Source organism: Mobula birostris, chromosome 22 (assembly GCF_030028105.1).
Source record: "Mobula birostris isolate sMobBir1 chromosome 22, sMobBir1.hap1, whole genome shotgun sequence".
Taxonomy (NCBI): domain Eukaryota; kingdom Metazoa; phylum Chordata; class Chondrichthyes; order Myliobatiformes; family Myliobatidae; genus Mobula; species Mobula birostris.
This window is the reverse complement of record NC_092391.1, coordinates 46,042,859-46,060,585: the sequence shown is the minus strand read 5'-3', so window position 1 is coordinate 46,060,585 and position 17,727 is coordinate 46,042,859. Positions and strand designations below refer to the sequence as shown.

General features: G+C 45.7%; 1 protein-coding gene and 1 long non-coding RNA gene across 4 annotated transcripts in view; one reads left to right on the top strand and one right to left on the bottom strand.

Moving 5' to 3' along the window:
* noxa1 (NADPH oxidase activator 1) overlaps nucleotides 1-2,474 on the bottom strand; it is a 77,219-nt gene extending 74,745 nt beyond the window's left edge. For 2 of the 3 annotated variants that reach the window (XR_011882857.1, XM_072240632.1), the window contains exon 1: nucleotides 2,145-2,474. Coding sequence is in view for 2 of the 3 variants with exons in the window: in XM_072240632.1 (XP_072096733.1) it covers nucleotides 2,145-2,318 (174 nt within the window). In the remaining variant the exon portion in view is untranslated. The remainder of the gene's footprint in view (nucleotides 1-2,144) is intronic. The other variant, XM_072240631.1, reaches the window with a different exon arrangement.
* On the top strand, nucleotides 1,884-16,050 carry LOC140186399 (uncharacterized). Its single transcript, XR_011882858.1, has 3 exons — nucleotides 1,884-1,929; nucleotides 2,151-2,309; nucleotides 14,278-16,050. It is a non-coding gene; the product is annotated as an uncharacterized lncRNA (long non-coding RNA).
* The last annotated feature ends 1,677 nt before the right edge of the window (nucleotides 16,051-17,727 follow it).

Genomic DNA, 17,727 nt, shown 5'->3' with positions numbered 1-17,727 from the left:
ACCCTGAGAGCAGACACAGCAAAGACGGAGGAACTGAGAGAAGGGGTTAGCATTTTTACAAGTGACAGGGTAGAAGGAGGTTTGATCCAGGTAGCTGTGTGAATCAGTGGGTGTATAAAAGATATCAGTAGATATACTGTCTCCAGATAGAGGAGGAGAAATCGAGAAAGGGGAGGGAGGTGTCGGAAATTAGGTTTACAAAATTATGAGGGGCATAAACAGAGTAAATGCGAGTAGGCTCTTTCCACTTAGATTAGGAGAGATAAATACCAGAGGACACAGCTTTAGGGTGAAAGGGGAAAGGTTTAGGGAGAACTTTTTCACTCAGAGCAGTGGAAGTGTGGAACAAGCTGCCATCTGACGTGGTACATTCCGGCTCACTCTTAAGTTTTAAAAATAAATTGGGTAGATACATGGATGGGAGGGGTCTGGAGGGCTTTGGACCGGGTGCAGGTCAATGGGACTTGCAGAATAAAGTTTCGGCACAGACTAGAAGGACCAAATGGCCTGTTTTCTGTGCTGTAATATTCTATGGTTCTAAATGGGCCAAGTAAATTTGAGGGCAGGGTGGAAGGCGGAGGCAAAGTTGATGAAGTCAATGAGCTCAACGTAAGCTGTTCCACGTGGCTGACAAAAAGCCAGGCATAGATGGGACCCATGCAAGTGCCCATGGCTATACCTATGGTTTGAAAGAAGTGGGAGGAGCTAAAGGACTAATTATTGAGAGTGAGGACCAGTTCCACCAGACGGAGAAGAGTGGTAGTGGAGGCGAACAGGTTGGGTCTGTTGTCTAGAAAGAAGCAGAGAGCTTTAGTGCTTCCTAATGGTGGTCCAACAATAAAGTGGAACAGCAACAGCAGATAGAGGAGAGAGAAACCGGCCAAGGCAATAAATCCCACCCCTTAAAGCAACTATGTGCCCCCACTGCTGAGGAATCCAGCATCTACGATCAGACTCTCAGTCATCAGATAAATCAAACCTGGTTGACATTATCAGCAAATAGGAGGGACCATTCCAGCTGACAACTGAAATTCATCTGCATCCTCCTCATGTCCCACAATTGCTTACTTTAGTATCTTCAAAAAAAACCCTCTAAATTACACCTGACAGCTTTGTCTAAATCATTGACAACAATCGTGAACAAATTGGGCCTCCACCTTGGCAGCCCACAGGTCAAAGGTCCCCAGGGTGAAAAGATCTGCTTCTTTTGACCCTGTTTTCTGCCCATTAGTAAATCCTTATTCCAAGCCAGTACATCATCACCCGGGCTGTAAACTCAGGAAATGTCAAAAGATCTGTCAACCACAACTGTTCTTTCATAATTCCATCTTGATTGCCAACCCTGCCATTATTTTCCAAGCACCTGATACCACTTCCTTGAAAGATCCCAGCCCAGCATTTTCCATTCTACAGACGTCAAGCAAGTTACATCCTGAAAAACTCCCAGTGAAATTGTATCACGATCGGCCTTCCCTATCTTTAACTGTCCCATTCAGTTTTCCAAATGTTCTGCTGTAACATCCTTTAGAATGGAATTTATCGATTTAGAGGCAGGGTTGAGGGGAGGGAGAAGTGCCGGGGGTTGGGGTGGAAGAAAAGTGAATGAAGCAGAGAGAGAGGTGAAGGGGAAGGGAAGTGGAGAGAGACGGGGAGGGAAGGGCAGAGAGAGAGACGGGGAGGGGAGGGAAGGGCAGAGAGAGAGACGGGGAGGAGAGGGCAGAGAGAGAGACGGAGAGGGAAAGGGAGAGAGAGACGGGGGGAGGGAAGGGCAGAGAGAGACGGGGAGGGAAGAGATGTGGGGGGCAGAGAAGGGGAGTGAGGTGAGGGGGAGGGACAGAAAGAGAGTGTGAGCGAGAAGGACGTGAGAGAGAGAGAGAGAGAGAGAGAAATGAACAGCCAGGAAGAAGAGGGTTGTGGAGGAGGAAATCGGTAAGATGGAGAGAGAGGGGTTAATTGAAAGTTGAGAGGTGTGGGAGTGGGAATGAAGGGATGGAGTCGTAAATTGGGTGGGGGAAGGAAGCCGAGGGGAGGGGATAATTGGGCATAAAACGAGCACTACAGAGAGAAATACAAATCAGCGACTTCTTCCGACGCTTTACAAACTCTCCCTCCTCTTCCCCCTCGCCGCCGCTCTCTGCTCATACCTTGAGGGCCCCGGGCAAGTCTCGCAGGTGCAGGCGGACGCAGCCGAGGTTGAAGTAGATCCTGGAGTTGGGTTCGGCGACACTGGTCAGACAGTCGAGTGCGGAGAGCCATTCCCTGCGGTCGATGGCCTGCACGGCTCGGTTCCAATCCCCCAACAGATCCCGGTAAGTCATCAGGCCGCCGCTCCTTCACCAGGAAGTGGTGACACCTGGAGATGCCCCTCCCAGCGGAGTCATCGGGGAGCGGGTGGGGAAGGACAGTGAAAGAGGGGCGGGAGATCGGGAGAGAGGATGGGATAGAATTGAAAATGGGCAGTAAAGAGCGAAGGAGGGGAGAGAGACTGGAGAAAGGGACTGGAAGAACTGGAAGAGACGGAGGCAGATGGGAAGTTCAGCTTCAAGTCCGCTGTCGGGACAGAAATGTCAGTGAAGATCGCATTTTGCCGCAGCAGCACACCGCATTACACGAGGAAAAACGAATATACATTAGTATACATTTAAATTAACAGAAATTATACACAACTTAAATGTGCAAAATAAATAACAGAGTAAACATAACCACATTGTAAATCAGTGTTACGTTTTACCTGGTCCATTTCCGACACCTCCCTCCCCTTTCTAGATCTTTCTGTCTCCATCTCTGAAGACAGCTTATCTACTGATGTCTACTATAAGCCTACTGACTCTCACAGCTACCTGGACTATTCCTCTTCTCACCCTGTCTCTTGCAAAAATGCCATCCCCTTCTCGCAATTCCTCCGTCTCCACCGCATCTGCTCTCAGGATGAGGCTTTTCATTCCAGGACGAGGGAAATGTCCTTTTTTAAAGAAAGGGGCTTCCCTTCCTCCACCATCAACTCTGCTCTCAAACGCATCTCTCCCATTTCACGCACGTCTGCTCTCACACCATCCTCCCGTCACCCCACTAGGAATAGGGTTCCCCTTGTCCTCACCTACCACCCCACCAGCCTCCGGGTCCAACATATAATTCTCCGTAACTTCCGCCACCTCCAACGGGATCCAACCACTAAGCACATCTTTTCCTCCCCCCCACCCCCCGCTTTCCGCAGGGATCGCTCCCTACACGACTCCCTTGGTCATTCGCCACCCCCCCCCCCATCCCTCCCCACTGATCTCCCTCCTGGCACTTATCCTTGTAAGCGGAACAAGTGCTACACCTGCCCTTACACTTCCTCCCTTACCACCATTCAGGGCCCCAGACAGTCCTTCCAGGTGAGGCGACACTTCACCTGTGAGTCGGCTGGGGTGATATACTGCGTCCGGTGCTTCCGATGTGGCCTTCTATATATTGGCGAGACCCGACGCAGACTGGGAGATTGTTTCGCTGAACACCTACGCTCTGTCCGCCAGAGAAAGCAGGATCTCCCAGTGACCACACATTTTAATTCCCATTCTGATATGTCTATCCACGGTCTCCTCTACTGTAAAGATGAAGCCACACTCAGGTTGGAGGAACAACACCTTATATTCCGTCTGGGTAGCCTCCAACCTGATGGCATGAACATCGACTTCTCTAACTTCCGCTAATGCCCCACCTCCCCTTCGTATCCCATCCGTTATTTATTTATATACACACATTCTTTCTCTCTCTCTCCTTTTTCTCCCTCTGTCCCTCTGACTATACCCCTTGCCCATCCTCTGGGTTACCCCCCCCCTTCCTTCTCTCTGGGCCTCCTGTCCCATGATCCTCTCATACCCCTTTTGCCTATCACCTGTCCAGCTCTTGGCTCCATCCCTCCCCCTCCTGTCTTCTCCTATCATTTTGGATCTCCCCCTCCCCCTCCCACTTTCAAATCTCTTACTAGCTCTTCTTTCAGTTAGTCCTGACGAAGGGTCTCGGCCTGAAACGTCGACTGTACCTCTTCCTAGAGATGCTGCCTGGCCTGCTGCGTTCACCAGCAACTTTGATGTGCGTTGCTTACGTTTTACAGGTCGGTTTAAGAACCTGCCAGCAATGTGGAAGAAGCTGTTGTTGAACTTTGAACCTGGGTTTCCCGGCTCCTGTCCCTCCTGCCCCATGTCAGCGTCGAGAAGAGGGCATGGCCAGGGCGGTATAATAGATGCTACTTCATTTTTGATTTAATTTAGACACACAGCGCATAAATTATGTGGCGCATAAATCGCGTAGATAGAGCTTTTTCCCCAGAGTGGAAATGTCAATTCTACAGGGCATAGCTTTGAGGTAAGTGTGATGGAAGTTTTCTTTTCAGGTAAAAGTGTGGTAGATGCCTAGATCGCGCTCCGGAGCGCAGTGGTAGAAGCAGATATGACAGCAGTGTTTAGGAGGCAGACACATGAACAGGCGGCGAGTAGAGGGATATGGACCACGTGCAGGACGGGATAACTTCAGATTTGCATCATGGTCAGCACAGACGTGAAGGGCCTATGCGGTATAGGATACTATGCGGTACTGTTGACTGCTAAGCCCATAGCCACACCTCCAGCAAGACGTTTTTCCCGAGCTCTCCCCAAATTGCCTGATTTGTAGGGCGGTCTGTTATATTTACAATTCTATAGATTTGTTGAGTATGCCAAGAAAATGAATGGCAGGGTTGTGTATGGCGACATAATGTGCACTTTGATAATGGATTTACTTTGAGGTATCCTCCCTCATTTCCGTAGTAAAAGAGTCTTTAATCAGTTCTGCAACACTACCTCTCCCATCACACCTGAATATTACCGACACTGGAATGTTGAATTGCCAGCCCTGCCCTTCTTCAGCCATATCTCTGTGTAAAAAAATATCATGTTCCCATGTGCTGATCTATGTTGGAATTTCCTAGTCAGGCAGTTTGCATTAAAATAGGTGTAATGTACCTTTAGTTCCTCCCATGTGCGTTGTGACACTTACATCTGCTCTGCCTTCTGGACTGATTTCTTATTTAACAGTCTTTCCTCATTCCCTAACTGCATGTTTACTCTACATTCCATTCCTCTGACCAACAAATTTAAGGCCTTCCTAATGGCACAAGTAAACCTCGCTGCCAAGGTTCCAGTCCAATTGTCCAGGTGGTAGGGCACCCACATTCCCTGGAGGGAGCTTCCCTCTGCACCACTGCTTTGGCCAAAATTTCACCTGACCGATCCTCCTGTTCCTACACTGGCAGGCATGCGGCACTGGAAGTGACCCACAGACTGCGCCCTTAGAGGCACTGCTCTTTGCTCCTTGACCCGCGTGCTGTGGGATCTCATCCTTACCTTTTCCCCTGTCCTTGGTTCCACAAACTCTGGCTGTTTCACCTTCTTCACCTTCCACTTTAGAGTATCCTGCCATGTTCTCTGATGTTGTTGTCTCTGGCAGCAGGGAGGAAGCACACAGCTTTCTATTCCTCTTGGATTATTGTTTCTCTACCCCCCACCCCCCACTGTTGAGGCAGCCGTAATGTTGTGATCTTGGGCCTCAGAGATATTCTGTCCGTTAATTTCCAACACAGACAGCTGCACTCTGAAGTTCCCTGACCACTTTCTACAGCCTGCTGTACACACATTCCTTCTTACTGTCCTGCCTCAAAGGAAGGAGTGGCCACTAATATAAATGTAGATCTCAGCTCTGTGGATGCACTATAGTCTTCAGCTGGCACTCACGGTCTGAATCCCATGTCCAGGCCGAAACACCAGAGGCACTTCCCACTGTGGTGAACGTCCGCTAACCCTTCCCCCAACACACCTATCCCGATCTCCCCTCTACAGGAAGTGATGTATGAAGAAAAAGGGAAGAAAACATACAGGGACTGGAAAGAGGGGTTGATTGGGAGCATAGGTTTGTGTTTGGGAGAGTATGGCTTACGAACTTATTTGTACATGGTACATTGAAACATCGAAGCATACAGTTTAATGCATCATTCTGCATCGACATCCATCACGGACTGTGCGGATTGTGCTGGAGGCAGCCCACAAGTGTAGCCACATTTCCGGTGCCAGTGTAGCATGCCGACAACTCACTGACCATAACTGTACACTTCTGGGTTGTGGGAGGAAACCATATCACCCGGACGAAGCACGTGCAGTCAGTCCCAGGGAGAATATACAAACACCTTACAGACAATGTATGAATTGAACACCATGTGTGATACCATTCAACCCCAAATGAAACAAGATGCCAGAGAAAGTTTTTGAGGCAGTTACACTAACTTTTAAAAGGTAGATGGACAGGTACATAGTTAAGACAGACTTGGGGCCAAATTGGATCGATAGCTTGTTGGGCATGGGTTAGTTACTGTGTACCTACTGTATTCCTGTGCTGCATCACTATCTCAAGTTGCCCCTCAGCCTCTGCTGAACCAGAACAAACAAACCAAGTTTACAAACTCTCTATATGGCTCCTGCACACCAATCCAAGGCAACATCCCAGTGAAGTTGAGAAAATCAGCAGATGCTGGAAATCCAAGCAACATCCACAAAATGCTGAGCTCAGCAGGTCAGGCAGCGTCTATGGAAAAGTGTAAACAGTCAACGTTTTGGGCCGAGACCCTTCATCAGGGCTGGAAATAAAAAAAGATGAGGAGATAGAGCAAGAAGGAGGGGGGGAGGGGAGGAAGAAGTACAAGGTGATAGGTGAAACTGGGTGAGGGGGAGGGCTGAAGTAGAGAGCTGGGAAGCTGATTGGTGGAAGAGGTACAGGGCTGGAGAAGGGGGAATCTGATAGGAGAGGGTAGAAGACCTTGGAAGTAAAGGGAAGGGGAGGAGCACCAGAGAGAGGTGATGGGCAAGTAGGGAGTTAAGATGAGAGAGGGAAACAGGAATGGGAATGGTGAAGGGAGAAATTAGTAGAAGTTCAAGAAATCGATGTTCATGCCATCAGGTTGGAGTCTACCTAGATAGAATTTAAAGTGCTGCTCCTCCAACCTGAGTGTGGCCTCATTGCAGCTGTAGATAAGGCCATGGACTGACATGTTGGAATGGGAACGGGAAGTAGAATTGAAATGGGGGCCATGGGGAGATCCAGTTTTTTCTGGCAGACAAAACTTTTTCTGGTGCTCAGCGAAGCAGTCTCCCAATCTATGTCAGGTCTCACCGATATACAGAAAGCCACACCAGGAGCACCGGATACAGTAGGTGACCCCAACAGGCTCACAGGTGAAGTGTCACCTCACCTGGAAGGACTGTTTGGGGCCCTGAATGGTAGTGATGGAGGAGGTGTAGGGGCAGGTATAGCACTTGTTCTGCTTGCAAGGACAAGTGCCAGGAGGGAGATCAGGATGAATAGACAAGGAAGTCACATAGGGTGTGATCTCTGTAGAAAACGGAGAGTGGGTGTTGGTGAGGGAAGAAAAGATGTGCTTGGTGGGAGGATCCTATTGGAAATGGCTGAAGTTATGGATAATTATGTGCTGGATGTGGAGATCACTGGCATGGTCGGAACCTCTCCAAAGCCTCCATATTCTTCATCTAATTGGACACAATACTTCAAATGTGGCCTAACTGAAGTTTCATACAGCTGCAACATAACCTGCTGACTGTTTTACGCAATGCCCTGACCAATGAAGGCAAGCACATTTTCTTTCTTTACCAGTCTCTTTATTAATTTTCAAAATTATAAACTTAACAATAATAATAAACAGAGAATGGGATTACATTATTGATAGCTAACATTTGCAAATACTGTATAAAATTGCTGATAGTAGAAGTATGTTAGATCTCCCCAACTCTAAATATAGTTGAACATGGTACAAGCACGTTTTCTTTACCAACTTGTGTTGCCACTTTCAGGGAGCCATGGACTTGACTACCCAAGATCTCCAAGTGTGAAATGTTCAGTGTGGGTGGCATTTTTTATATATGGAAAATTGCAACCAGCAGATCTTTTTGGGCCAGAATGTAAATAATGAATGAGCAGTGCTGGAACTCATCATGGGGAACATAACCAGGCAAGTGACAGAAGTGGTCATGGGAAACCATTTTGAAGACAACAATCTTAACCTTATAAGTTTTGAGCAAGTTCTGAAAATTAACATCCTGAACTAGGGAAAGGCCATTTTCAATATCAGACAGGACTGGAAAATGATGGGGAGGCATGGGGAAGGAGGTTTGGGAAGGTGGACTTTTCAGGATTATGGAAAGTGTAGAAAGGTTCTTAAAAAGAGAAGAGGGAAGGAGATAGGATTTACTGTCACTGACATATGTCATGAAATTTGTTGTTTTGTGACAGCAGTACAGTGCAAGACACAAGAAGTTACAATAATAAATAACTGCAAAAGAGAAATAGCGATGTACTCTTCAGAAATCTCATGGCAGAGGGAAAGCAGCTGTTCCAAAAACATTGAGTGTGGGTCTTCAGGCTCCTGTACTTTCTCCTTGACGGTATTAATGAGGAGCGGGTATGTCTTGGTTGGTGAAAGTCCTCCATGATGGATGGCACCTCCTTGTGAAGGTGTCCTTGATAGTAGGGAGGCATGTGCCCGCGATGAGGCTGGCGGAGGCTACAACACTATTGTGATCCTGTGCACTCGAGCTTCCATACCAGCCGTGATGCCACCAGTCAGGATGCTCACCATAGTACATCTATAGAAATTTGTTAATCTTTGGCGACATACAAAATCCTCTCAAACTCCTAATAAAGTATAGCCACTGGTGTGCTGCCTTTGTGATTCCAACAATATGTTGAGCCAATGATAGGTCCTCAGACATGTTGATGCCCAGGAACTTGAAAGTGCTCACCCTTTCCACCACTGGCCCTTCAGTGAGGATTAGTGTGTGTTCCCCTGACTTCCCCTTTCAGAAGTCCACAATCAAATACTTGGTCTTACTGATGTTACATGCAAAGTTGTCATTGCAGCAGCACTCAACCAGCTGATCTACAGTATTTCACTCCTATATGTCTCCTCATCACCATCTGAGATTTTGTTAACAGAGGTGTCAAAAGCAAATTTATAGATGGTGTTTGAGCTGTGCCTAGCCACACAGTCTGAGTGTGGAGAGAGTAGAGCAGTTGACGAAGTACACGTCCTTGACGTGTGCCCGTGTTGATTGTCAGCAAGGAGGAGATGTTCCTACTAATCTGCACTGTGGTCTCCTGATGAGCAAGTCAAGGATCCAGTTGCAGAGGAAGAAAGAGGGTGCATGAAATATCAGTGGGAGACAAATCTAAGGAATAGCTTGAAGCATTTTAAGTGTATTTAGTGCACAGCATAACCATGGAAAGAATAAAACCCTTACAAACCAAATTGGAACTGGAAGGCATCAATGTGGTCTTAGGTGAATACGTTTTTCCTCACAGAGAAACCATTAGTGTTGGAGAATTCAGACAGGAGACTCTGAAGCTACTACTAAAACTTAAATCTTAGTGTGTTTAAAATAAAACTAAGAGATTAATGAGGCTGCTATGGGAGTAGCTAACAGATCCATGGCTCAGATTTTTTATTGAAATATTTGTTGGATATAGATGACTGGAAGATAGTAAATATGAAGGGATAAGCCGATATTACTGGCCTACAAGTCTCCATCAGAGGTAGGGAGGTTACTGAAAAAAATCTGAGGGACGGGATCAATCGACACTTCGAAAGGAGGGATTAATCAAAGAGTCAACATCATGTTACTACAGGGCATCCCTGGCTGACCAGTGATTGAATGTTTTCAGCGGCAACAAATTGCACTGGTTTACACGGACTTCAGAAAAGCCCATGATGAGGTCCCACGTGGGAGATTTGGCTTGGTTATAGGATATTGTTTAAGGATTGTTTCTGTAATTAGAAGCTTGTGACTGGCAATGCAGTACAGGAATCAATCTCAAAATCTTTGTATATATATGAACAATTTGGATATGAATGTATGATGAGCTTCTTTTGCTGTTATTGACATCTTGTTTCTTGTTTTGTTGCTGCTCGTGATGTTCTGCCAAGTAGTGTGGGCATGCTGTGTTGGCACCAGAATGTGTAATAGCACTTGCAGGCTGTCCCTGGCTCACCTTAGGTGTGTCGTTAAGGCAAACGACATATTTCACTGCATTTCAATGCACATGATAAACGTGTGATTCATAAATCTGATGATGAGCAAGTCTGCAGATGACATGAAAATATCACAAATGACCTGACTTGGTCCAACCAAGCAGAGTTCGCTGCCAAGAAGGCCCACCAGTGCCTTTACTTCCTGAGAAAACTAAAGAAATTTGGCCTGTCCCCTAAAACCCTCACTAATTTTTATAGGTGCACCGTAGAAAGCATTCTTCTAGGGTGCATCACAACCTGGTATGGAAGTTGTCCTGTCCAAGACTGAAAGAAGCTGCAGAAGATCGTGAACATGATGCAGCACATCACACAAACCAATCTTCCGTCCTTGGACTCACTTTACACGGCACGCTGTTGGAGCAGTGCTGCCAGGATAATCAAGGGCACGACCCACCTAGCCAACACACTTTTCATCCATCTTCCCTCCGGGCGAAGGCTCAGGAGTCTGTAGACTCGTACGGCCAGATTTGGGAACAGCTTCTTTCCAACTGTGATAAGACTGCTGAACGGATCCTGACCCAGATCTGGGCCGTACCCTCCAAATATCCGGACCTGCCTCTCGGTTTTTTTTGTACTACCTTACTTTCCCTTTTTCTATTTATGATTTATAATTTAAATTTTTAATATTTACTATCGATTTGTAATCCAGGGAGCGGGAAGCGCAGAATCAAATATCGCTGTGATGATTGTAAGTTCCAGTATCAATTGTTTGGCGACAATAAAGTATAACATAAATTGATGAAATAGAAGATAGAGATGAAATTGATCTGTTGTTCACAGAAATGGCAGGTGAAATTTGATGCTGATAAGTACCGTTGATTCACTTTCAGAGGATTAATCTAGGATGGGACACAGCTATTGCTACGGCACTGGGGAGTACTGAGGAACAGAGACATCTTGAGTACATGCCCAAGGGTCCCTGAAGGTGTCAGCACAGAGACAAGGTGGTTCATGTTTATCTTGCATTTATTAGCTGAGCTATAGAACACTACAGGGTCTTCAGCCCACAGTGCTATACTGAACCTTGAACCTATCCTAAGATTAATCTAATCCTTCCCTCCCATATATCCTCCAATTTTGTTTCATTCATGTGCCCATCTAAGAGTCTCTTAAATATCCTTCGTGTATCTGCCTCTACCACCACCCCGGGCAGCATACCCACCACTGTGTAAAACAAACCTACCTCTGCCATTTCTCCCCCCCCCCCCCCCCCACTATACAATTGTAAGGTGACTAGAGGAGAGTAATTTCTGCCCTTGCCAAAAGTCTCTGGTGGTTCTCTATCTATACCTCTCATCTTGTACACCTTTCATCCTCCTTTGCTCTAAAGAGAATAAACCTGGCTTGCTTAACCTATCTTCAAGACATGCCCTCTAATCCAGGTAGCATCCTAGTAAATCTTCTCTGCACCCTCCCTAAAGCTTACACATCATTCTTATATAATGAGATAACCAGAATTGAACACAATACTCCAAGTGTGATCTAACTTGTTTTATAGAGCTACATCACCTCACGGCTCGAACTCTATCCCAACTAATGAAGGCCAACACATCATTTGTCTTCTTAACCATCCCATCAACTCGCACAACTTTGAGTGATCAATAGACATGGACCCCAAGAACCACCTGTTCCTCCACACTTCTAAGAATCCTGCTATTAACCCTGCATTCTACCTTCAAGTTGACATTCCAAAGTGAATCGCTTCATACTTTTCCAGACTAAACACCATGTGCCACTTCTCAGCCCAACTCTGCTTTCTATCAATGTCCTGTTGAAACCTCTGACAACTTTCAACATGATCCTCAACCACAGCTTTTGTGTCATCTACAAACTTACTGACCCACCCGTTCACTAACTCATCCTGGTCATTTATAAAGAACAGATCCATTCTGAACACCATTGGTCAGCAACCTCCTGGCAGAATACATCATCTACTACCACCCTTTGACTTGTAGGCAAGACATTTCTGATTCCATGCAGACAAATTTCTCTGGACCCCATGCCTCCTGAGTTTCTAAATGAGCCTTCCGTGGGGAACCTTGTCAAACATCTTACTAAAAATCCATATACACCACACCCACCCCTCTACCTCCAACATGCTTTTCCACATCTTCAAAGAATTCAGTCAGGCTCATGAGACATGATCTGCCCTTCACAAAGTCACGCTGACTATCCATAATCAGACTATGGTCCTCCACATGATTGTAAATTTTGTCTCTAAGAGTCCTCTCCAATTGCTTGCCCACCATTGACGAAAGACTCACTGGTCTAAAATTCCCAGGGTTAGCCCTACTCCCTTTACTTAACAAAGGAGTAACATTGGCCACCCCGCCCCCCCCAGTCCTCTGGTACCACTCCCGTATGAATGCATTGACTATTACTTGCATCCTTCACATACGAGTAAAAATCTTTACGTTATGTCTCCATTTAAATGTGCAATCTATAGTAGTTTGTAATAAATAGTAGGTACAACAGGACAGTCAATATAGCACAGAAATACAATTGTATCAGCTTAAATTAATCAGTCTGACGGCCTGGTGGAAGAAGCTGTCCTGGAGCCTGTTGGTCCTGGCTTTTATGCTGCGGTACTGTTTCCCAGATGATAGCAGCTGGAACAGTTTGTGGTTGAGGTGACTCAGGTCCCCAGTGATCCTTCAGGCCATTTTTATGCAACTGTGTCTGTAAATGTCCTGAATAGTGGGAAGTTCCCTACAGATGCACCAGGCTGTCAGCACCACTCTCTATGATTGAGGGAAGTACAGTCCCCAGACCAGGATGCTCTCAATTGTGCCCCTGTAGAAAGTCCTTGGGATTTAGGACCCTTTAAAACTTGAGGTGAAAGAGGCACTGTTGTGCTTTTATCACCATACAGCTGGTATGTAAAGAGCATGTGAGATCCTTGGTGAGGTGTATGCTGAGGAACTTAAAGCTGTTCACTCTGTCAACCCCAGATCCCTTGATGTCAATAGGGGCTAGCCTGTCTCCATCCCTCCTGTAGTCCACCACCACTTTGTTTTTGTGACATTGAGGGAGAGGTTGTTTTCTTGACACTGCCATAGGCAGTGAGGATGCAAAGATCACCACCAAAGTTGCAGCAATCTCTTCCATGGAAAACTAGAGTATATCAGTATGGCACCAGGGACTTATCTACGCAAATGTTTTTCAGACATTCCAGCACATCATCTTTCTTAACGTCAAGATATTCCACCATATTAGTCAGTTCTATGTTGTCCTGCTGCCCTCTCTCATCATCCTCCTGTTCTTCACAGAAATCCAGAATGCCAACAGTTGGCCACACATTTCAGAAATATCTAGACGAGTCTTTGAATCATCAAGCGCTGGCAAATGGGATTGGTGTAGACAAGTATGGACAGTGGGCCAAATGGCCTTTGTGCTCTATAACTGTTACATGCAGTCTTTGCCTTCACAATCGTGTCTGGCTCATTTCTTACTGCTGTACTCATGACCATCTCACAGAGGGTTGATGATGGTGGAGAGATCGGACACAGTGGCAGCAGTCACACCCATCACTCACAAGCATCACAATGAAGGGCGTCCGCACACTCATGGTGGCAGCAGTCACTGCTTCACACTCCCTTGACTGCCACAGTCACCTCCAATACAATGAAAACAGCTACAACTATTACACCCTCTGCTGATGCTCGCAGGCAACAACATTGCGGCACAGAGGCGTAATGGATAGCAGTGATTTTGCAGCACCAGTAATCACCAGTTGGGTTTCGATTCCCACCACTGTCTGGTAGTAGTTCGTACATTCTCCTCGTGACTATGAGGTTTCCTCTGGCTACCCTGGTTTCCTCCACTTTCCAAAGATGTGGAGTTAGGGTTAGCAAGTTGAAGGTTTGCCATAAGCGTGGTGATGCTTGTGGGCTGCCCCCAGCACAATCCTTGATTTGACACAAACACCACTTTACACTGCATGTTTCCGTTTTCATGACATACGGTGCCTTTAAAACCTTTGTGGAGATCTGCTTTCACTTCAACACAAAAGTCTTTTTCTGTTGATCAGTGTCCAAAAAAACCCCCAAATTAAATCCACTGGGATTCAATGTTATAGAATAGAACATGAAAACTTCTGCCGGGAGCGGGGGGTTGAGGGGAAATACTTTAAGGCACTGTATAAAGCTAATCTTTATCTTTATGGTCAGCACCGTGTTCCTGATCAGTGCAGCCAGTGTGACCAGCCTCATCGACACCAACGCTCACAGCAGAACCAGTCACTGGCACCACGGCCACACCCTCTGCAGATGCACTTACTGGATTACTGCACCACCAGGCACTTGATACCATCACAGCTACCTGTGCTGCGGTCACTACCATCGCGCTTGTGGTCAATTAAATCATTGCCCACCACCACTTCCTGCAGTCAATGCCAGTGGACAGTACTGACATCAGAATCAGGTTTATTATTTCAGACACATCAGGAAATTTGTTTTGCAGTAGCAGCACCACGCAAGACAAAGTTACTAGTTACAATAATAATAAAAAATAGTAAAAAAGAGAAATAGTGAGGTAGTGTTCATGGACCATTTGAAAATCTGATGACAGAAGCCGTAACTAAAACAACGTGTGCATTTTGAGACTCCTGTACCTCTCCCTGCCGGTAGCATGTGAAGGGTCATCTCCCAGTTGGGAGGGTCTTTAATAATGACTGCCCCTTGAAGATGTCCAGTGGTTGGGAGGATCGTGCCCATGGAACTGGCCGAGTCTGCCTTCTGCAGCCTCTTCCAATCCTGCTCGTTGGTCTCTCCATACGAAGAGGTAATGCAACCAGTCAGAATACTCCCCACTGTACATCTGTAGAAATTTGCTAGAGTCTTTTGTGACATACCAACCCTCCCCAGGAAGTACAGCCACTGGTGTGCCTTGTCTGCGATTGCATCAATGTGTTGCAATGGAAGGGAATCATCTCTGATCCTCAGATGTTGACATTCAGGAACTTGAAGCTGCTTACCCCTTCTACTAAGTATGATTGACTTTGGTTTTCCAACTCTCCCTTCCTGAAGTCCAGAATTAATTCCTTGACCTTACTGATGTTGAGTGCAAGGTTGTTGTGGTGACACCACTCATCCAGCTAATCTATCTTGTTCCTGCATCACCATCAGAGAATCTGCCAACAGTAGTGTCAGTGATTTTATAGATGACATTTTAACTATGCCTATCACAGTTTAGAGCAGAGCAATAGGCCAATCGTGTATCCTTCATGTGTGCCTGTGTTGACAGAGGGGATGTTATAGCTGATCCACACCAATTGCCATCTCTCAAGGAGAGAAGAATCTAGTTGCTGTCACTGCTACCACCCTCCCTGCTGACCCAATTGGTGCCACTGCACTTTTGACCCATTCAGTACCGACAGGCAGATGCAGTAAGTCAGATCACACTCACCACCAGCTAGTTAGCAGATGCATTGCTAACTCAGTCAGCTGCAACATGCTCACAGAATCATCCTCAAACTCCAACTTTCATTGCCCAGGTGTTGTATAGTCAGTGATAAACATTGGGGGTGAAAATAAATAAAAACACTTGCTAGAGAAACTCAGCAGGTCAGACAGCAACTGGATGGATAGTCAGTGTTTGCATGACTGAAATGCTACCTATCCATTTCCCTCCACAGGTGCTGCCTGACCCTCTGAATTCCTTCCACCATGTTTTTGTCCCAGATTCCAGCATCTGCAGAGTCTTATGTCAACAAAAAACATTGCTTATTGATGCTGAATTTGCTGTCAGCAAACCCCAGAGGGGCCACATGCCAGTAGACAGTACCAACATCTGTAAATACCATTAACAGTATTGCTGGTGTATCCATTCTACTCTTTGCCTGTGCCACTGGTCCAGACATTGCATACAGATTGCTAATGGAAGTAGTGCTAACTCTACTTGATTCCTAGTTAGCCCATTGCTTTGCTTTTTAGATTAGTTGCACGGTGGGTTTTTCCTCTCTTATTGATATATACAAAAATCAGTATACTATTATATTACCTTGTTATTTCATGTTTAAATTGTGCTGTATTAATTTTTTGTATTAATATTTCCTGTAATATATTACATTCTAACAGTGTATTAGTGCCTATATGGTTTATTTTTTGTGTATTAATTCAATAAAAAGATTTAAAAAGAAAGGAAGTAAGTGCCAATACAGTTTCTGCTCAGTTACTCACCATTAGCAGCACAGTTACTGCTGATAGGATCACTGGCCTTTCCTACCCAGTTTCTACTCTGATATTACCCATCTCACCTCATCACATACTCTCCAATCTCATTGTGCTGCTCAGTTTTACATTAGCAAATCCAACGTTGGGCAATCAACACAGTCTCATCAAACCTCGTCTCACATTGCCCAATCTTCTGTCTGCTATTGAACAGAATTATAGTCTCACAGACCTTCAGTCTCACATTGCATCTAGTGCACATCTAGCTACTTTGAAATGTAGAGCCCCAGCTTCCATCACTCCCTCAGGCAGTGTGTTCCAAATCCTGACCACCTTCCAGCTGAAAAAGATCCTCCTCACATTCCCCTGAAACCTCTTAAGCCTAGCGCTAAATCTTTGTCCTCTGATCTTAAGACACTTCTGCTCAGGGGAGATGCTTCCTACTGCAGTAGGGCTCAAATCATCCATTATCTGATTATCCAATGTTTCACCAGGTAAGGTTTCCCACATTCCCTTCACGGTCACCCAGAGCTCCAGTACCCACCCGCTCAGGTCCTAGGCTCCACAATCTCTTTCATACACTAGGTCCCCAGTTCCTGTACACCTCGTCATCTCTCAGGTCCCACACTCCCTTTCAACGTACTAGGCTTATAGGTTCCTATGCTCTTTAAACTCATTAATTTACTGGAAATATTTTGTCAAACTATGTAACACCTTAAAAGGTGAATCAAGAGTACAGAGCTACTCAGAAAACTCACGTCCTGCAGAAAGTTTGCTGGTCCAGCACTGAAGTCCCAAGTATATGGATTATCACAATTTGACTGTGCCCCCCAATGCTGCATGCCTCTATCAGGTCCCCCAAAGCTCCTCCATTCCAAAAACAACAAATCCAGTATCTTTTCATACCTGAAATGTTCCATCCCAGACATTATGACAAATCTTCTCTGCATTCTAGTATAATCCCATCCTTCCTATTGCGGGGTGATCAGAACTGTACCCCAGCTAAGCAATGTTTTGTTAAAATACACCACAACCTCACTCTTGTATTCCACTTCTCACCAGTGAAAGCAGGTAACCTGTATGCATTTTTCACCACCTCATCCATCTATTCTGCCACTTTCAGGGATTCCCAAATTGGTACACTAAAGTCCATCTGTTCCTCCGTAGTTCCTAGGAGCCTATTATTCATGATACAGATCCTACCCTAATAATTCTGTCAAAAAGCATCACTTTGCTTAAGTTACATCTGGATTAAATTACATCTTCTATTGTTCTATCCAATTTATCTACTTGTCAGTACCATCCTGGAGCATTATCAACAATTTTTGTGCCATCTGAAAGTTTGCTAATTATACTCCTACATTCATAGAACACTTCAGCCCAGCTAGTTCATACTGAGATATTATTCTGCCTCGTCCTATCAACCTGCACCTGGACCATAGCCACACC